Source organism: Notamacropus eugenii, chromosome 7 (genome assembly GCF_028372415.1).
Source record: "Notamacropus eugenii isolate mMacEug1 chromosome 7, mMacEug1.pri_v2, whole genome shotgun sequence".
Lineage (NCBI taxonomy): Eukaryota > Metazoa > Chordata > Mammalia > Diprotodontia > Macropodidae > Notamacropus > Notamacropus eugenii.
Genome location: NC_092878.1, coordinates 54,032,852 through 54,058,491, shown reverse-complemented (window position 1 = coordinate 54,058,491; position 25,640 = coordinate 54,032,852). Strand labels below are relative to the sequence as shown.

General features: G+C 37.9%; 1 protein-coding gene across 3 annotated transcripts in view; it reads left to right on the top strand.

Moving 5' to 3' along the window:
* WDR76 (WD repeat domain 76) overlaps positions 1-25,640 on the top strand; it is a 57,083-nt gene that overhangs the window by 4,845 nt on the left and 26,598 nt on the right. For all 3 annotated transcript variants that reach the window (XM_072623626.1, XM_072623627.1, XM_072623625.1), the window contains exons 2-8: positions 374-748; positions 2,901-2,993; positions 4,874-4,929; positions 16,734-16,860; positions 19,044-19,145; positions 19,248-19,288; positions 19,361-19,514. In XM_072623626.1, coding sequence (XP_072479727.1) covers positions 503-748; positions 2,901-2,993; positions 4,874-4,929; positions 16,734-16,860; positions 19,044-19,145; positions 19,248-19,288; positions 19,361-19,514 — 819 coding nt within the window. In that variant the 5' untranslated portion in view covers positions 374-502. The remainder of the gene's footprint in view (positions 1-373; positions 749-2,900; positions 2,994-4,873; positions 4,930-16,733; positions 16,861-19,043; positions 19,146-19,247; positions 19,289-19,360; positions 19,515-25,640) is intronic.

Here is a 25,640-nt window from a genome sequence, read left to right as displayed (position 1 = left end):
GGATCTCCTGGGCTGGGCTGAGGGTGCTGGCCCCTGGTGAGCCTAAGCCTTTTGGAAGGGGAGGAAATGAAGCCCCAGGGTGAACAAGAGACTTGTCCTGGCTTGGCCTCTTGCGCTCTGGACTCCTCTGCTGACATGCAGTTCAGTGTGGGTGCTAATTTCGTGATTTCTTTAAGTCACTCCGGACTTGTTCGGAAACTGGTGGCATACCGGTATTGGAGCCGTGGTGTGGGAGAGAGACAGCTGCGATGAGGGCTGGTTAAACTCCATCTTCTGCGGACCATCAGATACTTAGGGATTACATGGGTCAAGCAGGGGACTTTGTGAGGAAGATCAGATTCTAACACTTTGCGTTTTTTATTGAACTAAACAGGTGAACGAATCTAACTCCGCTCAGAGCATCCCTGGCGTGTCTCTAACACCGCAGCAGACTGTAATTTTACAGAAGCAAGCTCAAGTACTCCTTTTCCCATTTGTTGTCAAAAAGAGCAAACAGGGCCAAATGATGAGCCTTCACAGTCTATCAGAAAATAGTCCTAACGAAGAGAGGCCTAAAGTCAAACGGAAACACAGAGAACTTGGGGCTCCAAAAAGAAAAGCTGTGTTTCCCAAGGAAGAATACAGGCAACAAAGATCAGCTTTGGGTTCTCAGACAGAGCCAAGTGTTGTGATGCCCAGGAATGCTAAATGCAATGAAATGCAAAGCAATCAGGATGGAGATGGTGATGAAAATGAAACAGCTGACATAGTAAGTATCTCAGTTTAAGAATTATCTTGTCAGTTTTACCAATTGACATATAATGAAAATGTTATCTTTTGCTTTCAAAATTTGAAATTTTGGTGAATTTAGTAAGTTATAAGCTTTAAGTGTGACAGAAGCACTGGATTTTGAATCCAAGGACCTAAATTTATACAAATCTGTGTGGCCTTGGTCAAGGTTCTTCATCTCTCTAGTATTCGGTATCCTTATTTATAAAATGGGGCAATTGGTCTAGATGATCTCTAAGACTCCTTTCTACCTCTAAATCCTATGACCCAGAGAAGAGAGCTAAGCTACCTATTTCAGTTAGAGTTAAATTGATAATTTTTTTCTCATACCTTGTTGTCTTGAAATAGCTTTTAATTTTTTTGTGCTGTGGGGAAAGGGATACTTCTGTCACAAGTCACTCACTCACTGTGTAGTGTTGTACAAGTCAACTTGACCCTCTTGATTTCAGTTTGTTCAACTATTAAATAAGGGAAGTGCTGGGCTATATGATCTTTGAAGTTCTTTAAGCTCTAATATTCTTTAGTTCTAACACTGATATTTTTTTCATTTTATACTTGTCGCATATCATTTGAAGAGTAAAAGTTCAGTCATTGCATCCTGAACATCCTTAATATATATTTGTAATGTACGGGAGTCACCATCCTTTAATGCAAAGCGTAAAGGAAAGAAAAATTGATACTGGTTGTACTGATGCTGAACTTAAAACATCTGTTTAGCAGAGATGGCACTTTCAAAGAGTTCTACTTATATTCTCATTTGATCCTCACAAAACCTCTCTGGGGTAGATACTGTAGGTAGTGTTGTCGTTTATACTTTACAGATGAAGAAGCTGGGTCTCTGGGAAGTTAAATAATTTGCTCAAGCATGGTCACATAGCTAATAGACGACAGAGGCCAGATTTGAATCCAGGTCTCCCCTAATTCCAAGGCTACTTCTTTTCTCAGTATGCCACGTTGCCTCAAAAAACATTTATTATGTGCATACTATTCCAGGCCTTGTGCTTGTGAAAATGTAAAGATAAAATTAGAATCTTCCCTTGAAAAACTTGAATTCTGGTAATGAAGAGATCAAGTAGGGCAAAAATAAATGTTAATCCTTATTGTTTATACTATGTACAGTGTTCTCCTGGTTCTGTTCACTTCACTTTATGTTGGTTCATAGTTTTCTCAGGTTTTTCTGAAACCATCCCCTTCATTTCTTTTTTTTTAAATTTTTTGAAGTTTCATTACATTTTTCCCAATTACATGTAAAAAATTTTTGAACCTTCATTTTTCAGCATTTTGAGTTCCAAATTCTCTCTCTCACCTCCTACCTCTTTGAGAAGGTAACCAATTCGATATCTATTATACATTTGATATCATGCAAAACATTTCCATATTAGCCATGTTGTAAAAGAAAACACACACACAAATAGAGTAAGGAATTTACAGCTTAATAGAAAGGATATGAGCTATCTATATACATTAATACAGCTTAGAAAGATGTATAAGAAAGGTCAAACAGGCATGAAATACTAGCTTGGAAAGGACTCTTCTATTTGGAGTTATTAGGGAGGCCCTCATGGGTGAGGTAATAATATCTTATGTAGACCATATACACACACACCAGTATCCTTATTTTGTAAATGTGTGTGTTGTGTTCTCAAGAACTGTAAGCTCATTGACTTCCCTTCTTTGTCTTTGTATCCTCAGTACTGTTGACTGATGATGGTTCTTAATGATATGTGATATTTCTTTAAACAAAAGATATCTTAACAAGAGCTAACCTAACGTTTTCTCCCTTTATCCTTTGTTAGCTTCACTTAAAGTTATAAATGTAGCTGGTCAGTATCTGAACAAGTAAAAGCAGCAAGTGTTTGTAAATTTCATCATTATTAGTAGTTTTCAAGGACACTTCACACTGTTTTGGAAATCCACAGAGACATTTACAAGGCTTAGAATGCTATAAATTATTTCATGGAATTGCCAAGACCTGGGATATGACTGGTTGGCAGTTTGCTTGTGTACTGCATTAATTGAATGGGAGGTGATGTTCAAAAGAAGGGTTGGGGTGACCTATGTGGAATTAAGTCACTGTCTTTGTAAGATGCCATTATTGGGAAATGTACTTATAAATTATTTTTTTTCCATAGGATGGTTCAATAGAGTTATCAGCTTATGAGAAGAAGAGGTTAAAAAACATATCAGAAAATGCTGAATTTTTTGCTTCACTTCATTTGGTAGAGGTTTGTATAGATTTTCAGTTTAACTTAATTTAACACAGATTCCATCCTATTGCAAAATTACTACTGTGTTCATCTAATTTTATGTCATCCCTTAAACAGAGGTGAGGATATATATACCAAGAAAAGTAGGGTTTGGACTTCCTGAGAGGAAACTGTCTTCTAGTCAAGATGTCTTAAGATAGGGAAGAGGATGTAAGGGAGCATATATGTTCAAGGTTGAGTTGTTGTAACTACTGTTTTACTGTTGGATCTTTAGATTGCCTTATTTTGGATAAGGAGAGGGATGTCCCTTAGGGACACCAAATGTAATTTATTCAAAGTAGTCTTAAACCCTGGGATAGAGCATTATCAGATTGCTAATCTTATAAAGTCCTACTTTCCTTCCTTGCTGTGGCTTGGGAAGAATTTTGTTATTATATATTAAAACTACATCATTATACTTTACTTCTGGATCCTTCCTGCCTCATAGAGTGAGGGGTGCACTTTGGTTTTTTAGTGAGCATGTCATTGATTTTAACTCTTGGATAAAGACATTTTGTTTTCCTTAATAAATAAGGTTCTCTGGGTAACTGATCCAGAGTGATCTCTCTCCTTTAGCCTGTCCTTTGGAAGCTTAAGTTTGGTGGTGGGAACCTCTGACTTATCTATATTTTCTATTTGGATTTGAGTTGTAGGTTTTTTTCCCCCATATATACCTTGTTCACTGTAGACTCTCGAGCCATTTAAATCCTGGGATGAACATGCCAAGAGGAAATGTGTTCTAGAGTAGGGGAACATGGTTTATGGCAGTGTTTCATGCTGTAGTGTCCAAGAAGAAAGATCTTACTGAATTCTTGGGATCAGTGTTAAATGTAATCTGGAGTGTGAATTTTAGGAAATTGATGATTTTTTAAAATAATAGTTTCCTTTAAATATAGCTTCCAGTTGTATTTAAAGTGTTTGATTAGAAATGATTAACTACTTGGGATATATGTGAGGGATTAATGAATAGTTTGAGAAACAGAAAATTGAAGCTAAATTGATAGCTATTGCAAATTGAAGATCAGAGATTTGAAGATGTGGGTCAGATAAAGCATTTCTACAGAAACTGTACTTTTAATGTGTTAAGTCAGTGGAAGATATGATTAGATTAATGAGAGCTTAATTAACAAAACTTTTCAGCAAAATATATCTTCTTTAGATTCAGAGTTATGGAATCTAATAAATGGTACATCATATGCCAGCTTTGTAGTGTCTGTTACCAGAAAATAAGTGCAGTTGACAAAATTCAGAATTAATGACATCATAGTCGTTAAGGTACATATTATATCTCTCTTTGGGTACTGCACCTTGAGAACAATGCCATGACATAAACATTCTGTATTTCTTATTGTTGCTAATACTACGCCTTGTAATCTGGTGGGCACTTAGTAAATATTATTTGAATGGAAGGAAAGAATCAAACATTCATTAAATGTTTACTACATGCCAGGCACTGTGCTGCACGCTTTGCACATATTTCATTTGATCCTCACAGTAACCCTAGGAGGTAGGTGCTATCATTAACTCCATTTTAGATTTAAGGAAACTGAGATAGACAGAGATTAAGTGACTTGCCCTGTGTCAAACAGGTAAGAAGTATCTGAAACTGGTCAGGTCTCCTGGACTCCAGTCCCAGCTCTCTATCCACTCTGCCACCTAGCTGCTTCCATTCAGGTCACTTTAACTCTGTCAGATTCTTTATTTATAAAATGGGGGTAATTCCACTGCTGACCTCACAAGATTATTGTGAGAAAAGCACTTTATATGCTATCTCTATCAGAAAAGTGTTACTGAAAAACATATTTATGGTAAAGATATTACCATAATATTTTTATGCATGTATTTTGGATATTTTACAGACAGCTGCAAGATTACGTGAAATGTTAACTAAAAGACCATCTCATGGAACCAAGAGGTAAAGTAATATTTAAGTCTGTGATTCTTAGAGTCTGGTATGTAGAATATGTAGTTAAAAGACTTGAGATAGTAGTATCAAACAGACTAGAAACTCTTGAACTGAGATAAGGTACTTGGAGGGACCCTGGAGGAAAGTCATCCTTGGAGAGGCAGTGTGCTACAGTGGAAAGAACACTTGACTTGGAGTCAGGACCTGGTTTCAAACCCGTCTCTGTCAGGCTATTATTATCTCCTCATACCTGTGCTATTGAAGTAATCTAATTGGTTTTTCTACCTCCAGTCTTTGCCTTCTCCGTTCTGTCTACACGACTGCCAGACAATTCCTAAAGTAAAATCTGACTTTACCATTCCTCTAATCAAAAAACTTTAGTTGCTCCCTATTGCTTTTGGAATAAAAAAACAAGCTCCTTTATTTGGCATTTAAAAGCCCTTTACTCTCTGGGTCCAGTCTAGGAGATAGTATGGTACTTGGAAAGAGCTTTTGAATTGGAAGTCAAAACACCTGGGTTTATCTTGCCAAAACCTCTTAATATCTGTGTGATTTTGATCAAGTTTCTTTGAGCTTCATTTTCCTTTTCTGTAAACTGAGAGAGTTGAACTGGGTGACCACTAAGATTCCTTCCAGCTCTATATCCATGATACTGTTGTTCAAACTCCCATTCACCTATTCTCTGTTCTGCCCAAACTGATTTATTTCCTGTTCCCTGAACTTGGCACTCTACCTTCAACTCTAAGCTTTGGTACCAGTTGTCACCCAAGCCTGGAATGTTCTCTGTCCTTGCTTCTCTCTCTTGGAATCTTAGTATTATTTAGAGCTCCACTAAAGAGCCACCTTTACATATACCCTGAATTATTAGCGCTGTCATGTCCCCTGTCACCTCCCCTCCCCCTAATTACTTTGTACAAACTTATTTTTAGTTTCCCTCCAGTAGTATGTAAATAGCTGCTGACCTAGGGTCTATGTTCATTTTTGTCTGAGTGTTCCTAGCATAGTGCTTGGCTGATAGAATGTTTCTGAATTGAAAGGGGCTTATCTTTTACAGAGGAGATATAGCCTGCAAATAGGTAAGGGGTCTTCATTATCTAAGGATACATGTTACATTATACATTATTCAAAGATAATTGGTAACCGAAAAAGGTAAGGGTTTAAAGTAAATCTGCCTAAAATAGGAACCAACATTTCATACTAAAATAAGTAGAAAAATGTTTGGTACTTGATCTTGAAAAATGAAATTAAAATTATAAAAATAGAATTTTTATTTTGTATTTAATAAAATTCAGGTGACAATTGCAAGTATTCATCAGTTTTCACATTAAAGAATGAATGAAGTATTGACTTTTGGGGTATAATTTCCCCAACAAATTGTATGATAGCATGATGGAATGTCCTTTACTTTATCTTTGACTTCAGCAGCAAGATAATAAGGGTATTATTGGTTTTTTTCTTTTTTAAAAAATTTGTTTTCAATTTTCTATAATCACTTCCATAAGTCTTAGATTTTTCTCCCTCTTCCTCCCCTCTTCCTCCCTGAGATGGCGTGCAATCTTATATAGGTTCTACACATACCTTCTTATTAATCACATTTTCACATTCATCATGTTGCATATAAAAATTAAAATGGATGGGAGAAACCATGAGAAAAACTCAAACAAAACAAAACATAACATGAGAAAATATTCTGCCATAGTTCTTTCTTTGGTTGTGGATGGCATTTTGCCTCAAGAGTCCTTTGGGAATGTTTTAGGGCCTTGCACTGCTGTGAAGGGCAATGTCTACCAGAAAAATTCCTCATACACTGTGGTTGTTGCTATGTACAGTGATCTCCTGGTTCTGCTCCTTTCACTCAGTATCAGTTCATATGAGTAATTCCAGACCTCTCTGAAGTCTTCCTGTTCATCATTTCTTATAGCACAGTAGTATTCCATTACATTCATATACCACCACTTGTTCAGCCATTCCCCAATTGATGGGCATTCTTTCAATTTCCAGTTCTTGGCCACCACGAAGAGAGCTGCTATAAAATTTTTGTTCATGTGAAGCCCTTTCCCATTTTTATGATTTCTTTGAGATACAGTCCTAGAAGTGATATTGCTGGGTCAAAGGGTATGCACATTTTTGTAGCCCTAGGGGTATTATTGTTGCAAAAATAATTAAAGTCTTCATCAGTTTTATAAGGGCATTTCTTAGACTTTTTTAAATTAAATTAAAATTTTCTCTCAATCCTTTCCCTTATCTCTTTCTGGTTTCAGCAAAGAATCTCTTAATCTTTGGATATTTGAATCATTCTTTTGGAACATTTTTAGTTAACTAAAAAGGTGTTGACCCTTGGTCCGGTGGTTGGGATTAAATGTTAAATGGGAAGGAGTATATTTGAGGGAGGACAGATTTTATTAAGTGATTTTCTTATAATAAAACTTGTCATAGCCAGCTTGAGTGTGAGAAAGACTTGGGGGTTAATTCTGGTCTCTGATGCAATACTGTCAAGTCACTTATTTTCTCAGTGCTCTAAATGCAGTGGTAGAGGAAGTTTCATTCCTGGGAATTCTCTATATCATTAGAATTCAAAGTCTGGATGAAATAGCTGTAGGAATTTAGATAACAAATATTTGGATAGTGAAGACTCCTAACATATGGTAATATGAGGGGAAGAGAGCACTAACACTAAGGGATCTGAGAAGCCTTCATATAATACGTAGCGTGAGCTGAAGCCTGATGGCAGTTAGGGATTCTAAGATGTGGTGAGGAAAAAGTTCTTTCTAGGTTCAGACTTTAGCTTACTGGAAGGATAGTTGTTGTTGCATTTGTTCTTTATTCGTGAAGAGGCCATGACATCAGGGAATGATGATATGATTTGCACTTGACTTGGATTTGAATGAGGGAGTGCAGTGCAAGGTCACCAGCCTCACTTTCTTCTCCTGAGCCATCTGGATCCAGTGACCAGATATTCATCAGGACAACTGGAGATGGCCTATGATGCAATGGGAAACTCTGACCCTTTTAGGCTAAGACCTTTTCAGGTTCTCATTTTGAGTGAGGTAATGTCCATTCAGTGAATAGGCTTCTTTAAGAAGTGAGTCAAGAGATGGCCCCTTTAATAAAAAAAAACTAAACTGAGAGGGGAAGACCCTCAGGGTTAGTAGCCTAAAGAGAAACATTTACTATTTATATTCACTCTGTGCTAAGAAGGCAGGAATCTGTTGTCCCATCTGTGAGCTCCTGAGTGAATTGGGTTTAAGACTTGGTCTTTGAGAAAGAAATTCAGCCAGTAAATCCCAAGGTAATGAGGCGGCTTTCAGCCAACAAAATGTACTTTCTTCTGGACAGAGCACCCTTTGGTGAAGAGAGGGAAAGGTGGAGAAAGAAGAGGGAGGGGGAAGAAGATTACTCACAGGTTGTGTTGGTCCTTCATTCTCAAAAAGGACCATGACATCAGGGAAAGATAGTATTACCCTCAGAAGAATATTGCCTTTGCACTGGCTGACTGTGGCTGTCTGGGTTGTCTGGAATGCTTTGTCTCTTCACCTCTACCTCTTAGTTTCTCTGGTTTGCTTCAAAACAAGAACAGGTTCTTGTATGTATCTAGTGATTTTACCTGTTGCCCCACCTATTAGAATTTAAGTGCCTTGAGGGCAGGGAACTGCTTTTGCTTCTTTGTAGTGCCAAGTACAGTACCTGGTGTATACATACCAAGAGCTTAATAAATGTTCCATGAGTAGATGTCCAGGAACTCTGATGAGGGACTAGGGCTTGATATATATAGATCTAGGAGGAAAATGAAAAAGCAAATCATTCTTCAAGTAAAAGTATTTTAAGAGTAAAGTTCACCATGGGGCAAGGAAATAAAATGGTCAAAAATGAATTCAGAAGGAATAACTAACCTAAGTTAAGAAAGAGAGGGGAAAAGAAACTAAAAATCTAAGCCCTGGAAACTTTGTCAACAGCTTGGTCATACAAGATCAAAGGTGATAGGTTCCATTTCCCTTTATAATTATAGAATCTCAGCATTGGAAGAGGAACCATCTAGTTCCATTCATACCCATGTGAACAGCTCCTTTACAACATAGCTACAAATGGTCATCAATCCTTTGCTTAAAGACTTCAAGTAAAGGAGCCAGTACTTCCCAATACAGCCTATTGCACATTTTTGTGGGTCTAATTAGAGAGCTTTAAGAGTGTGTCAGAGAGTTTTCTTTACATCAAATTTAAATTTGCCTCTTTGCAAATTCTATCTTTATTCCTACTTCTGTGCCCTGGAGCCAAGACTAATCCCTCTTCCAAGTGATAGTCCTTCAAAACTTGAACACTGCTGTCTTGTCCATTCATATCTCTTCTTCTTTAGGCTGAGTGTTTTCAGGTTGTCTTTTTCACCAACCTGTTTGTCCTCCTAGATACTCTCCAGCTTTTCATTTTGCCCCCTAAAATGGGTGTAATAGAAAAAATGCTTTATTTGGAGTCAGACTCTAAGTTCAGATTCTGCCTCTTCTTTACCTGTATGATGCCTGACAAGTCTTTTAACTTCTTTGAACCTCAGTTTACTCATTTATATAAAATGGAGGCATTAGACTAAATATGCTGTTGTTTGTTCGTCATCTCTTCCTTAAGAAGAGTACAAGAATCTTTGGTAAATGCTTCGCTAAACTCTAGGTGAATTACATCAAAAGTATTTCTCTGATCTACCAGTCTAGTCACCCATCAGAAAAGGAAGGAAATAAGATTAGTCGGATCTGATTTTTCTTGATAAAACCATGCTGACTCTTTGATCACTGCTTCATTTTCTAGTTATTCACTAATTTCAATAATACATTCTAATAATGATTTTTGCCAGGAATTGAAATCAAGCTCTCTGACCTCTTATTGAGGCTTAGGGGTGCTTGGGACCTCAAAATACTGACATGCCAGATGCTATCCAAATGAATTTGACTCAATCCTTCTTTCAGCCAAAGAAAAACAAAGTTTATTTAAGATCTGCCAAATTAGCCAGACTCTTAAGGAATCTGAGCATTTGTAACACTTGTATGGTGCATTACAACTACTTAGTGCTGATAGAGCCACATTGATTAGTGATAAGGACCTGATCTTAGAGAGATGGGCTGAACACTTCCATAGTGTTCTCAACAGACCATCATCAATCAATGCTGAGGCCATTGACCGTTTACCTCAGGTTGAAGTCAATCCCTCTGTAACTGAACTTCCAACTGAATAAGAGTTTTTGAGGGCCATTAGTCTTCTTTCATGTGGCAAAGCACCTGGTGCTGATTCTATTCCAGCTGAGATTTACATGGTAGGGGGACCATCGCTCATACAGAAGCTGACTCAAGTTTTCCAGGTTATATGGCAAGAGGAGGTTATCCCCCAGGAGTTCAAGGATGCCTCCATTGTCCATCTCTATAAAGGTAAAGGAAATAGATTGTCTTGTGACAATCACAGGAAGGTCTCTCTCTTAGTTGTTACTGGCAAAATTCTTGCTAGAGTCCTCCTTAATAGGCTGATCCTTCACCTGGAAGATGGTTATCCACCTGAGAGCCAGTGTAGCTTCAGAAAGGGTTAAGGAATAGTTGTTCCAAACACCACCAAAAAATGGTGTTTGCTGCCTGACAATGCCAGGAGCAGAACAGAGGTCTGTACACAACATTTGTAGATCTGACCAAGGCCTTTGGCACTGTTAGTCATGAGGACTTATGGAAAATTATGTCAAAATTTGGTTGCTCGGAGAAGTTCATCAATATTGTACGTTAATGATGGAGCGAAGATGGTGGAGTAGAAAGACACACATATGCAGGGTCTCCCCACACAGCCCATAAAATACCTGTAGAAAAGGACTCTCAACAAATTTTGGAGCAGCAGAAGTGGAGAACAACAGAGTGGAGGAGATTTCCAGCCCAGGGTGACGTGAAAGGCCCACGGGAAATGTCGGTTGCACTGGACACAGAGCTAAGTGCGGAACCCAGCCCAGACTTGGCCTCGAAGCATGGCTGGTGAACAGCCCTCCGGGGCGGAATCTCCAGTCTTGGAATCCCCAGTCTTGGAATCCCCAGTAGCAGCAGCAGAGGGTCTGCAGATCCCTCAACCCACAGGTGCCAAAGGTCAGTGACAGGGGATTTTTCAGCTGGCTGGAAAGGGAGAAGGGCCTTCCCATAGCTCTGGCCTCGGGCAGTGGCTTCAGAGGCCACATTGGGCAGGCAGCAGGAGTTCTCACGGCAGCCCCTACAGCAGTCTGAGACCATTATTGGATTGTAAAAACCGCTGGGGGCACTGGTCTTTGTCTTGCACTGAATGGTGGCCCTGCCCCCACAGCTTGATTGAATCGCACTCCCCCAGTGCTAGCTTGGCAGAACTGGAGGTCAGGTGCCTGTGGAGAGGAAACACTCCTAAGATTTTGAGCACAAAAATCCTTCCCTGTGCCCAGACCAGTACATGCTTGATTGTGCCATCTTGGAGGAACTGAGATCTTACAGGTCCCCAGAGTATACCCTACTCTTGACAAAGGACCCAAAAGTCAAGTAACTGGTTGGGAAAATGCCCAAAAAAGGGAAAAAAAAAATAAGACTATAGAAGGTTACTTTTTTGGTGAACAGATATCTTCTCCCATCCTTTCAGATGAGGAAGAACAATGCTTACCATCAGGGAAAGACATAAAAGTCAAGGCTTCTGTATCCCAAACATCCAAAATAAATATTCAATGGGCTCAGGCCATGGAAGAGCTCAAAAAGGAATTTGAAAATCAAGGTAGAGAGGTGGAAGAAAAATTGGGAAGAGAAATGAGAGAGATGCAAGAAAATCATGAAAAGCAACTCAACAACTTGCTAAAGGAGACCCAAAAAAATGCTGAAGAAAAAACACCTTTAAAAATAGGCTAACTCAATTGGCAAAAGAGGTTCAAAAAGCCAATGAGGAGAAGAATGCTTTAAAAAGCAGAATTAGCAAAATGGAAAGGGAGGTTCAAAAGCTCACTGAAGAAAATAGTTCTTGAAAAATTGGAATGGAATAGATGGAGGCTAATGACTTCATGAGAAACCAAGAACCAAAAGAATGAAAAAAATGGAAGATAATGTGAAATACCTCATTGGAAAAACAACTGACCTGGAAAATAGATCCAGGTGAGACAATTTAAAAATTATGGGACTACCTGAAAGCCATGATCAAAACAAGAGCCTAGACGTCATCTTTCATGAAATTATCAAGGAAAACTACCCTGAGATTCTAGAACCAGAGGGCAAAATAAATATTGAAAGAATCCACAGATCACCTCCTGAAAGAGATCCCAAAAGAGAAACTCCTAAGAACACTGTGGCCAAATTCCAGAGTTCCCAGGTCAAGGAGAAAATATTGCAAGCAGCTAGAAAGAAACAATTCAAGTATTGTGGAAATACAATCAGGATAACACAAGATCTAGCAGCTTCAACATTAAGGGATTGAAGGGCTTGGAATATGATATTCCAGAAATCAAAGGAACTAGGACTAAAACCAAGAATCACCTACCCAGCAAAACTGAGTATAATACTTTAGGGGAAAAAATTGTCTTTCAGTGAAATAGAGGACTTTCAAGTATTCTTGATGAAAAGACCAGAGCTGAAAAGAAAATTTGACCTTCAAACGCAAGAATCAAGAGAAGCATGAAAAGGTAAACAGCAAAGAGAAATCATAAGGGACTTACTGAAGTTGAGCTGTTTACATTCCTACATGGAAAGACAATATTTGTAACTCTTGAAACTTTTTTCAGTATCTGGGTAGTTGGTGGGATTTACACACACACACACACACACACACACACAGCACAGGGTGAATTGAATAGGATGGGATCATATCTTAAAAAAATGAAATTAAGCAGTGAGAGAGAAATGTATTGGGAGGAGAAAGGGAGAAATGAAATGGGACAGGTTATCTCTCATAAAAGAGGCAAATAAAAGACTTTTCAATGGAGGGAAAAAGAGGGGAGGTGAGAGAAAAAACATGAAGCTTACTCTCATCACATTCGACTAAAGGAAGGAATAAAATGCACACTGATTTTGGTATGAAAACCTATCTCACAATACAGGAAAGTGGGGGAGAAGGGGATAATCAGGGTGGGAGGGATGATGGAAGGGAGGGCGGTGGGAGGAGGGAGCAATTTGAAGTCAACACTTGGGGAGGGACAGGATCAAAAGAGAAAATAGAAGTAATGGGGGGCAGGATAGGATATAGGGGAATTATAGTTAGTCTTACACAACATGACTATTATGGAAGTCATTTGCAAAACTACACGGATGTGGCCTATATTGAATTGCCTGCCTTCCCAAAGGGAATGGGTGGGGAGGGAGGGATGGGGAGAAGTTGGAACTCAGAGTTTTAGGAACAACTCTGTTGAGTATTGTTCTTGCAACTAGGAAATAGAAATACAGATAATGGGGTATAGAAAGTTATCTTATCCTACAGGACAAAAGAGAAGATGGGGATAAGGTAACGGAAGGATGTTAAAAGAGAGGGCAGATTGGTGATAGGGGCAATTAGAATGCTTGGCGTTTTTGGGGGGGAGGGGAGAAATGGGGAGAAAATTTGGAACCCAAAATTTTGTGGAAATGAATGTTGAAAAGTTAAATAAATTTTAAAAAAAATCAAAAAAAAATATCGTATGTTAATTTCATGATGGCACGTTTGCCCGGGTTCTGGATAGTGGACAATGCTCTTGTGCCTTCCCAGTCACCAATGGAGTGAAACAGGGCTGTGTGCTCGCTCCCATGCTTTTTAGCATGATGTTTTCAGCCATGATGTCAAATGCTTTCAAGGAGGATGAACGAAGTATTAAGGTCATCTACTGTACTGATGGTAAGTTCTTCAGTTTGAAAAGGTTACAAGCCAAGACCAAAGTGGAGGGAATATTGGTGCATGATTTTCTTTTTGCAGATGATTGTGTACTCAGTGCAGTCTCTGAAGCTGAGATGCAACAAAGTATGGATCAATTCTCTGCTGCCTGTGCCAATTTTGGCCTAATAATTAACACCAAGAAAACACAGGTACTCCATCACCCACCACCACGCTGTCCGTACGTGGAACCATTGGTTACAAGAAATGGAGAAGTTTTGAATGCTGTGGATAAGTTCACTTACTTTGGTAGTGTACTTTCCAGGGATGTACATATTGACAATGAGGTTGACACATGCATTGCCAGAGCTAGCTCAGTGTTTGGGAGGCTCCAAAGAAAAGTATGGGAGAGAAGAGATATTAAACTGACTGCCAAACTGAAGGTCTACAGAGCCATTGTGCTGAACTCATTGTTGTATGCCTGTGAAACATGGACAGTCTACCAATGTCATGCCAAGAAACTGAATCGCTTCCATCTGAACTGTCTTAGGAAGATTCTGAAGATCACCTGGCAGTACAAGCTACCAGACACTGAGGTCCTTACTTGAACTAAACTGCCAGGCATTCAGACTATGCTTCAGAGAGCACAACTCTGATGGACTGGCTACTTTGCTCAAATGCAAAATGTATGCTTGCCAAAAAGACTTTTATGGAGAACTTGCATGGGGCAGGTGGTCACATGATGCTCAGAAGAAGCGATACAAGGACACTCTCAAGAACTTTGGATTCGACTGTGAAACATGGGAGACACTGGCACAGGACCACTCAGCATGGCATGCCCACTGCAGAAAAGATGCTGTGCTCTATGAGCAAAGCAGAATTGAGACAGCACAAAGGAAATGTAGGATGTGCAAATTTGGAATATCCACCTCAAATGTTCACACAAACTATCTGTGCCCAACCTGTGGTAGAACATTCTGAGCTCGTATTGGTCTGATCAGCCACAGGTGGACACATTGAAACTTGAGTTTATTATGGTGATATCATTTTGGTCCTCTTTGAGAACGAAGGATGATAACTATTGGCAAGCGGACCAGATAGAACCTGAGCTAGATTGAATCTGAATGCCTTTGTGGAGGCAAGATGGATGTTATACACAGAAAGATTGTGGGAGGGATCTAGGGTTTGCCGAGTAGTCTGGAGTGACTGGAGGGAGAGGTCCAGGGAGGGTCTTGATGGGAACAGACTGTGGAAGGCTAGGCTAAGTTAAGGATTACAGATTTAGGCATGAAAGGCCAGATCATCTGGGAAGATTCAAAGGGGTTCTCAGAACCTATATTCCATCACTCTCATTTGTGGCCTCTATTCTCTTGTCATTTTTGAAGATTGAATCAGCATTTTTCCTTCTCAGTTCCTGTGATATTTTTCCTGTTGGCAAAGATAACTAACTGACAGTGACTCAGCATTCATGTCTACCATTTCAGTTTCTAGGATGGTGTTCAATTGGGTTAGGTGACTCTGAATTCATCTTGGGAAGCTAGGTGCTCTTTTACGATCTAGTTACTTAGCTTGGGTATCAATTTTTGAGTAATCCTTTTTGGTTTGTCCTTTCTAGTCTGAACATTCTCATTTGCAAAAAAAAGCAAAAACAAAATAAAGAGTGAACAACTCTGTCTGCTCTCTGTTGTTGATTATCTTTGTCCCATCCACTCAGCACCAGTTTTTTCCCTTTGAAGTTTCTCTTTTCTCCAATATAGCTTTAAAAAAAAAGGAAACCATTTTTTATTAAACTTTCTTCCCTAGCTTTAGTTTATCCTGAGCTTTAGCACATTTAACATTCTTTTCTTTCCATGTTCATTATTTTCATTATATTTCCATGTTTTTATATTTATTTAGTAACTTCCTTTTGCTTCTATCTGTTGTACTTTTTTGTTTGTTTTTCTTAATCTTGGATAATACGTTCCCTGTGTATCTGTATCGGGAGGGGAAAGAAAAGAGAATAAGCAGTTTAGATAGCACCTGCTCATACTTCGTGTTAGGTACTGGCTGACTATCCCTCATGCCTAGAATACTAAGTGAATACTTTCATGTTCACCTCTTAGTTTCCCTGAGGACCTTACAATATCTCATGTGATCCTACCAACAACCCTAAAGGTTGGTGCTGTTATTATCCCCATTTTACAGTTGAGGAAACTGGGGCAAATAGAGGTCAAGTAACTTGCCCAGGGTCACACAGCTAGTAAGTGTCAGAAACTGAGGATTTGAACTTAGGTCTTCCTGACTCCAATGTTCTATCCATTGTGCTGCCTTGCTGATCTTTTTTTTTTTTTTAAAGTCCTCTTTTTCTTCTCGTTAAAATTAGTACTCCTTTTGTATTCAGAATTTCCTTCTTGAGAACTTCCTGTTCCTCTTCAGCTGACTTTCCCTGTAGAATTTTAGTCCGTGGCATCCTATTGGTTCTTTCTCTGAACCTTTTGAAATCTACAATTTCAGGTGTATATTAGACCCCGGTCTTTTATTACAAATTCTAAGATGGAGTGGCCACTTCCTTATGAGGTTCCCCAAGTGTACTTACTTATTTTTATTTATTTAAAAGAAAATTCCTTTATTTTTATTTATTTAAAAGAAAATTCCTTTCTTTTAAACCTTGTCTAGTTAGCTCTAAGACTATTTCTCCCTGGACTCGTTGGGACTAGGTGACAGAATGTGAATGAATCAGTTACATCTGTACTGTTAGAAAAACAAAAGCACTGTTCTATGGACAGCTACTCTGTAGCATTATTTTTTTGTATAAGGAGAAAACCATAGTTTTCGTTAGAGACCAAGGTTGTTGATTTCTTTACAGTACCAACAAATAGAGCCTGTTAATTTATTTCTGAACTAATGTAGACTATAGTTATGGTTGCAGTCATGGAAATTAAATTCAAAGTTGTTAGAGTTGATAGTCATGCCTTCTCTCACACTGATAATAGTAAAGTTATTAACCTATGCTGTAAGTTAACACAGACTTTTAATTCCTTTAGAAAGAAGCCAAAGAAGGCAGAAGATGAGATTGTTTGTCGAAGATCCATGAGATTATTAAAAATAGATCCATCAGGAGTCCCATTACCAGATCCTCCACCACAGCCTGAATCAGTAGTTGATCAATATGTAAGAGTGACAGTGCAAATAGAATACACTAACAACAAGAAGAACCTTAAAACTTTAGGATTTTGAAACTGTTGTTAAATATCATTAATTCAGAATTGACTAATGTGTATTAGAATTAGAATTTGTGTTAGATGGGATTGGATTTGTACTGAAGTTGACTTTTGTAGGCTCATGAAAGAAATGAATTATGTCATTTGTTTAATTGTATGTAAGAGGAATGTGCATCTGTTCAAAAGGGTGTACTTTTTTCATAAAAATTCTCAAATTGAATGAACATAAAGTAAAAAGTAGTGTTCGTTAGTTGGGTGTATTTACTAGGTAACACTTAATTAGCTGTGTTTTGTTTACTTATGTACTTTAGAGCAATAAAAATGCATTTTACCTTAATATTCAAGAATGAAGACTTCACAAATCCAGGGAGCTCTTATTTGTAAAGCACTTAGCATAGTTCGATGGTACATAGTAGGTGCTATATAAATGCTTATTCCCTTTCTTCCCTTTCCTCTATCAGTTGCTTTTTAAAGCTAGTTAATAGTAAAATGGTAATGAATTTAAATAGGTAAATAGCAGATAAATGCTAGGCCTGGTGGCATATACCTGTAATCCCTTGCCACTGGGGAGGAGAAGATCAGTGGGGTTGCTTGAACTCAGTTCTGAGATGCAGTAGGGCTAAGGCCAATTGGATATTTGTACTGTCTGACCCCAGAGTAGTGAGCTTGGGAGGTGGGCGGGGGACATCTTCTTGCATAGGAAGGTGAACCAGCCTAAATTGGAATCTGAGTAGGTCAGAGCTTCTATTCTGATAAACAGAGAGATTGGACCCATTAGTGTGGCTGCTGTACTTTTAGCGTGAGTGAGATAGGGAAACCGAGTATCCAGAAAAAAAGAAAGAAAATAAATGAAAAAGAAATAGATGAGGAAGCTCATTCCAGCTGCCCTTGAGAACCCAAAATTATTTCTTAACAAGGACCGTCAGGAAATGTCTGTTGAATCACAAAGTTGATTTCTGCTGAACTATCTATAATGCTGGCAGTAATCCAATATTATAGACTCAACTGATTGGCAAGGAGAGAGGCAAGAAAGAACAAGGGAATTAAAGAGGGGATGAGGTAGAAGTGAAGGGTAGGGGGAACGCAGAAAGAAAATTGAAGAGAAATGGTATAGGAGGGAGAGGGAAAGAGAATCAGTTTTGCTTGATCCATCTGTATATTAAAATAAAAGGGTAGAATATCTCTTGCTACTTTGTTTTTTCTTGCAATACCAGTATGTAACCTACAAAATTTTTTTCTAATTACATGTAAAATTTTTTAATATTCATTTTAAAATTTTTTGAGTTCCAAATTCTCTCCTCTTCCTCTTCTCCCTCTTCATTTGTATAATATTTTAAAAATAGTATCATATATGTCATCTCCCTCTTCATTTGTATAATATTTTAAAAATAGTATCATATATGTCATATTGTATATGCTTTGTCTCTTACTGGAATGGTAAGCATTTGCCTGAAGAAAGTAAGTTGAGGGTTGTTCATAATAAGTTGGTACTGACATTTCCTTTCACATTTTTTTTTTTTTTTTACTGTCATAGATTTTTTTTCTTCCTTTAGCTTTTAGACCATATTGCTAAACTGGGAAGGAATTATGTTGTAAGAGAACAAGTTTAGTGAGTTTCAGGATGATACGATGTTGTACCCATGCAATATAATTATTGAAGATGTTTTGTTTTTGTTTTGGGGTAGTATATTCCATACTTTCGTCTCTGATATAACAAATTGGCACTACTTTTTCACAAAGGCAGTTAGCTGATTTTTGAATTAGTTTCATGATATGAAGGAGCTCTCCAAGGAACTATGGGGAAACTTCAGTTAATTTTTATTTAGTTTCACTAGGCAACTTTATAAGCTTTAAGTGCTTTGTAAGCACTTGATAGGTATTTATTGAGTTTGATTTTCCAGATATTCCTGCAGCTTATGTGGTTAAGCACTTTACTCTTAAGAAGTAGCTTATATGTTCTGTGTTGCCATAGGTGAATTTGATTCTTTCATTTTCTAGAGCATTCAATAAGTGAAAAGCTTCATCAAGATTATGGACTAAGGGTTATAAACAAAGAGAGGTATAACGGTGAACATTGTGTAAGAGATTTTAAAGCCTCAAAGAAAATCTTATTCGTTTTTTTTTTTCTAACAGACTCTCTTACCGCCTGGACCTTTGGAAATGATACCTGAAAATCAGACTGCCCAAAATGAAATGTTTAAGGGAGTTTTGCAAATGTGGATAAAAATAAGTCAGGTATTATTTTCAGAACTTTTAACTATTGTGGTTTTTAGTATTACAGAGAAAGCTGGAATAAGTGCATTATCTTATTGCTCTGATTTCTCTTTAATATCGCAGCCAAGAAATAAGAGTACAGAGAAGTTATCTGGCATGAAAAGGTAAATATAAACAAAATATTTTTTGTTTTAAGTAGAAATATTTTGAAATTTTAAATGAATTTCTCCTTTCAGATACCAAGCAAATTTGACTCGCATGGTCATTGCTGAAGATACTCTCTGCAAAGTTACCAAAAACAGAATATGCTGTATGGCTATTCATCCATCAGAAACTAGGACGTTGGTGGCAGCTGGGGACAGGCTTGGCCAAGTTGGACTATGGGATTTGGTAAACTATTTCTATTTTCTATTTGAAAATGCAAAGGTAGAGTCAGAAAGTAAAACAGAAAATGTCCTAGACCTATGTGTTATAAATATTAAAATTTGTAACTGAATCTTATGATTGCAAGTTGCATTATTCAGATCTCAAAATTTAAATTTCTTTTGCTGAGTTTCACTGTTATTTTGATACTTTGATGCAGTATACAGAACAGTGGATTTTAGATCAGAGGACCTGGGTGAAAAAAGCAGCATGGTTATTTGTTGCCTTTGTTACACTGGGCAAATCATTTCAGCTCTGTGGGCCTCAGTGTCTCTGTAAAATGAGTGGATTGGACTAGATGAACTATAAGATCCCTTCCAGTTCTAAATAGCTGATCCTATAACCTGGAATATCATTGGTGTTTTAGCAGCAGTATACAAAAGTGATCCCAGAGTTATTCTGAAAATTGAAATAATATTTGTAAACAAGTAACTCTTTTTCTCTGAATATGGTGTAATATAAGTTGGGTACTGGAGTAATTTTTTTCTACTTAAGGCAAGAAATATTTATTAAGGGCGTACTATGGAGCAGGTGCTGTTGTGCTAAGGATAAGATAAGGATACTATTGTACTGAGGATAAGAAAAAAGGCAGAAATAATCCTTACCTTTAGGGAGCTTACAGTCTAATAGGGGAGACAACATGCAGATAACAGTGCACAAACAAGATACACACACACACACATACACATATAGGATAAACTGGAAATAATTACAGAGGGAAGGCACTAGAACTAGGAAAGATTTGTTGCAGAAGGTGGAATTTTAGCTGAGATTTGAGGAAAGTCAAGTGGTACATTTTTTTTGGAAGGGAAAAAGTAAAACGGTCGTTTTTTTTCCTTTGCCTTGGAATGAGAGTTCTCATCCCTTTCCTCTAATCCTGCATCAGCAATTGCCTCCTCGACATTTTCTCTTGGATGGAAATTTCATAGTCACAGCAAACTCAGCTAGACTCATCATTGTCTCCACCCCAAATAAGTTCCTTTTTCCAATTTCATTGTTTACTTTTCCTAGTTACCCAGGCTTGAAGCCCCACAGTCCGTTGGGCTTCTTTATCTCAGGTCATCTTATTTTCAGTATCCACTTGTTAAGTCCTCTTGATTCTTCCTTTAAAAGGGTCTTTTTGCTTCTTAGTTCAGGTTCTTTTGATTTCATGCTTGGAATATTGTAGCAGCCTCTAAACTGTTTTTTTGTTTTGTTTTGTTTTGCTCCCACTGTATCCCTGCTTCAGTTTATCTTGTATACAACTGCCAAAATAATCTTCCTAGAAGGTCTTACCGTGTCAACTCCTGCCCAAGAATCTTTAGGAGCTTTCTGTCCCATCTAGGACAAATACAAACTTCTCAACTTGGCACTAAAAGCCCTTCACAGTCTGACTCCAAACCTTACCATGTTTATTGCATGCTGTTTCTCCTCACTCTTTGTCTCAGGGAAGCTAGCTTCCTTGCTATCCTTTGGGCCCAGCATTCTCTCTCTCAGCTGCCTTTGTATATTTTCCATGCCTGCTGATCTTCATGTCTTAGAATCTTACTTCTCTCCAAGGCACTGCACTTGTTGATCCCTTCTAACACCTCCTGATCTCCCCCTAAGTGTTAGGGCTCTGTACTTCCTTAAATTAGCTTGTATTTATCTTGTATGTTGTAGCCTCAAAATAGAATTGAAATGCCTTGAGGACTGGGACTGTTCTTCATTTCATCTTGGTTTGTCCCATACCTACCATGGTGGTAGGTGCTTAATAAATGCTTGTTTGAGTAAATGCTTTTGTCAGATAATCCCTGAGAAACATTGCTTTCTTTATGTTTTCATTTCTGGCTTAAAAACCCATAATGGTGCTTTACTGCTCCTTTTTATGAAAGAAAACTTTTATTAATGTCTTTAACATCACTCTCAGTATCTCTTCCCTCTCTCTCCCCCCCACAAGAGAAGGGACAAATAGGAAATAATATTTTTAAAGGAAAAAAAGAGACAATTTATCAGTGACACTGAGACATTGAAAAATGTCTGAAAATACATGCAGTGAACCACTTCTGTGGACCAAAGGAGTGGAGCTGGGGTGTCTTCTCATGGTTCTGAGGTCATTCTTGTTCTTTAAATGCACAACATTCACTTTTGTTTTGTGGTGGTTCTTTCCTTTTGCATTGTTGCAATCACTGCGTATATTGTTTTCTTGGCTTTGCTTATTTTGCTCTGCATTAGGTCATGTAAATCTTTTCATGCTTCTGAGTTCATTTATAATTACCTTTCTTACAGCACATTTACTGTAATCTATTTGCATTAGATTCTTATACCACAATTTATCTAACCATTCCTCAATCAATGGGCATCTACTTTATTCTCAGTTTTTGCTGCTGAAAAAAGCACTACTTTAAATATATTGGTGTATAGGAATGTTTTCTTCTTATCAGTGACCTCTGCTACAAAAACATAGTAGAATCTCTGGGTCATTTTAATCACTTTTTTTGTGTAATTGTTTTCCGGATTCATAAATAACTCCTCCAATAATGCACTCATGTGTCTGTCCTCCCAAACTCTTCCAACACTGTTTCCATATTTTTTCATCTTTCCAATTTGTTGCTTATTGATTTATTCCAGATTCTTTAGCTGGACATTCATGCTTCATTTTTAAGTAGTTCCCACTTAATCAATTTTCTTTCCCTTAAAATGGCCCCTTTGTTTTTTAATTGACTGTTCTTCTTGCTGTTCTCCCTGCATGCCATAAGCATTATCTTCTGCGTGTCTTTGTTTTTGAAGTTCCCTTGCTTGTAGTGCTTATTCTTTTTGCCTCTTCTGCACTTCTGATTTCTACAGTTCCTTCAAGGGCCAGTTCAAAATCCACTCCCAGCTCAAATTTCATCTGTTGCCTGAAGCCTTCCCAGCCTAACCAAAGACTACAGTTATTGACTTCTTGGAATTTGTTAGCACTTGTATACTATCTGGATCTGTAAGCCACAGATTTATGTTTGCTTGTTTGTTTACTTATTTGATTTCTTCTCTAATTATTCTATAGACATATCCTACCTCGCAACCTGTATGATAAACCTTAGAAGGGGAAGGGAGGAAAGAGAACAACCATTTATTAAACAGCTGTTATGTATGGGTGTCACTGTCCTAAGCCCTTTACTGATAGTATCTCATTTGAGCCTTACTACAACCCTGGGAGAGAAGTGCTGTTATGGAGGCAGAGGTGAAGTGTCTTTCCCAGGGTTGCACAGCTGGTCAGCGTCTGAGGTCAGATTTGAGCTTGGATTTTCTTGTCTTTCAGGCCTGTTCTCTGTCAGCTGTGCCCCCTCTGGTTGTAGCACAACATAGAGATAGAACAGGTGTAGTAGTGACATCAGGGAGAGAGAATGGCTTAAGGATGAAGAGGGTGCGTTACAATTTTGCAACTTCTAGGTATATGTGTGAGGTAGATAGAGCACAATAAATAGGATGATAGTCATCTTGTGTTATTCTCATGAAGTAAGAGCACGGACATCTAGTGGTCAGTGGTCAGTAGCTCTGGAAGAGTCCTTGAGCTCATGCCTGCCTTCTTCACAGGTGCCAAAAGGCAAAGTTGGCCCAAGATCATTTGTTTTATTGAAAAGTTGGAATGAAAACCTTTTTTTCCTTCATATTTCCCATGTAATTGTGGCTGACAGAAAGATACTGGGTTACTTTATAGGAGGATGTAACACTTGACTTGAACCTCTCCCTGCCTGGGAAAAGATCTGCCTCTGCCTGCATCTGGCCACATAGTATCAGAAAGAAAGGAAAATCAAAAAGTATTTATTCACTGTGCTCTCTGAGGTCTCTTCCAGCTCTGGATTCTGTAACATTGTATAATGACTATTGCAAGAAGCAATTACAACAACCTAAAGTTCTTAGAAGCTTCTTGATGAGTATTTCCTGGTATAATTTACAGGGCCTATGGATATGACCTGATTATTTCTTTCCTTATACCCTCATCTTAGAAACAGAATAAAAGGCACAGCATATTTTATTCTTTCTTTCCCCATTGGTACCGCTTCCCAGTGCCCTTCGCTCCCAATAGAACCTGCCTCTATAATAAAGTACAGTTAAGTAAAACAAATAAGCAAATACACCTGCCAGCGTGTACCTCGTTTAGTACTTATCGTCCTTTGGCTCTCTCTTGAGAGGTAGAAGGCATGTTGTGCTGTTAGTTTTCTGAAGTCATAATTTATCATAGCATTGATGAAAATTCTCACGTCTAAGTGCCTTTCTGCTTTATATTACTGTGGCCATTGTGTAATTTATTCTCTTGGTTTTACTCCATTCTGTACAAGTTTCCTTAAGTTTCTTTATGTCTTTCAGTGCAATAATATCTCATCATATTATATACCAAATTTCTTTAGCCATTCTCTAATCGAAGGATAGTTAATTTGCTGCCAGTTCATCCCCACCACAAAAGTGCTCTATATCTATGTCTTTACATATATATGCATGCACATACGCGAACTTTCCTCCTGTCTTTGTCCTTGCTAGGGTCTGTGCCTAGTGGTGTTCTCACTGGGTCAAGGAATATATTTAGGGACTTTGCCAGTGTAATTCCAAACTATTCTCCAGGAGACATTTTCACTAACAGTGGATTAATGAGTAAGATAGTGGGATACAAAATAAATCTACCATAATTTCTAATATATCTATTTGTAGCAATAAAAAAATATATAGGAGTAAATCTACCAGGACATGTCTGAGACATAAATGCTTGAGTACAAAATTCTCTTTATAGAGATAAATTAACACCAAATTAACTGAAGCTGTGTGCATTGCTAATGTGTAGGCTTTGCCAATATAATAAAAATGACAAAATATCCAATGTAATTTTAGATTTAGTGCTCTACCAGTGAAACTACCAAAGGCTTACTTTATGGAGCTAGAGGGGGGTGAGGAACCTCAGTCTTGAGGTTGCATGTAGCCTTCTAGGTCTGTGCCTTTTGACTGAGGCCAAGTTTTACAGAACAAATCCTTTTTATTAAGGGGATTTTTTCTGTGAAGTTTAGATTTGGTCAAAGGGCCGCACTTGAGGACCTAGAGGGCCATATGTGGCCTTGAGGCTACAGGTTCCTACCACTGAAGACAATAACAACAGCACTCATTTGGATGAATAAAAGAATTAGAATCACAAGGAAATAATGAAAAATAGTAGAGGTGAAGGGTTCATAGTCACTTTCTGATCTCAGACCATATTATGAAGTAGTAAGCATCCAAACTCTGGTGGCAGTTAAGGAAATAGAAAATTAGATCAGTGAAACTGACTGAATGATAATGTATCAGAAACACCTGAAGTAAATAGCTTTGCTCAGTAAACCCAAGATCATAAATATCTTAGGGGAAGAACTTAGCTAATCAGCAAGAACTTCTGGGCAAACTAGAAAGAAGTTTTAGGAAAAAAATATTTAGATCAGTACCTTATGTCATGTATTTGAATGGTTACTCAGAAGTTAAAAGGGTCATATCCTTTAAAGATGGAGAAAAGTGGATGGCTGAACCTTTCACAAATGGGGCTTTGAGGGAGAATTCCTAACCAAACAAGGGATAGAAAAATTGTAACTGATGAAATAGATAATTTTGGTTCTATGAAATTAAAAAGCTTTTACGTGAAAAAAAATTAATGCAGCTAGGATAAGAAGAGAAACTATTAATTGGGGAAAAATTTTTCCATCAAATACTTCTGATAAAGTTCTTGTACCATGCTGTGTAGTGAATTAGCATACATATATCAAGAGCCATTTTCCTAGTAGCCAAGTGGTCAAAGGATAAAAACAACTGAATCTCAGAAGGCACATTTTATATTACCAGCCATTCCTAGCAATAAGAGAAATGTAAATTAAAATAAGTGAGGTTTCATTTCATACCCAGCAAATTGACAAGTTGACAAGAGTTGGAAATAGTGATGTTTGGTTGGTTGTTGTCCTTCGTCTTCGAAGAGGACCAAAATGACATCACCATGATAATGTGAAATTTCAGTGTGTCTGACTGTGGTTAATCAGACCAATACAAGCTTGGAATACTCTACCACAGGTTGGGCACAAATAGTCCGTGTGAATATTTGGGGTGGATATCCCAAATTTGCACATCCTGTGTTTACTTTTTGCT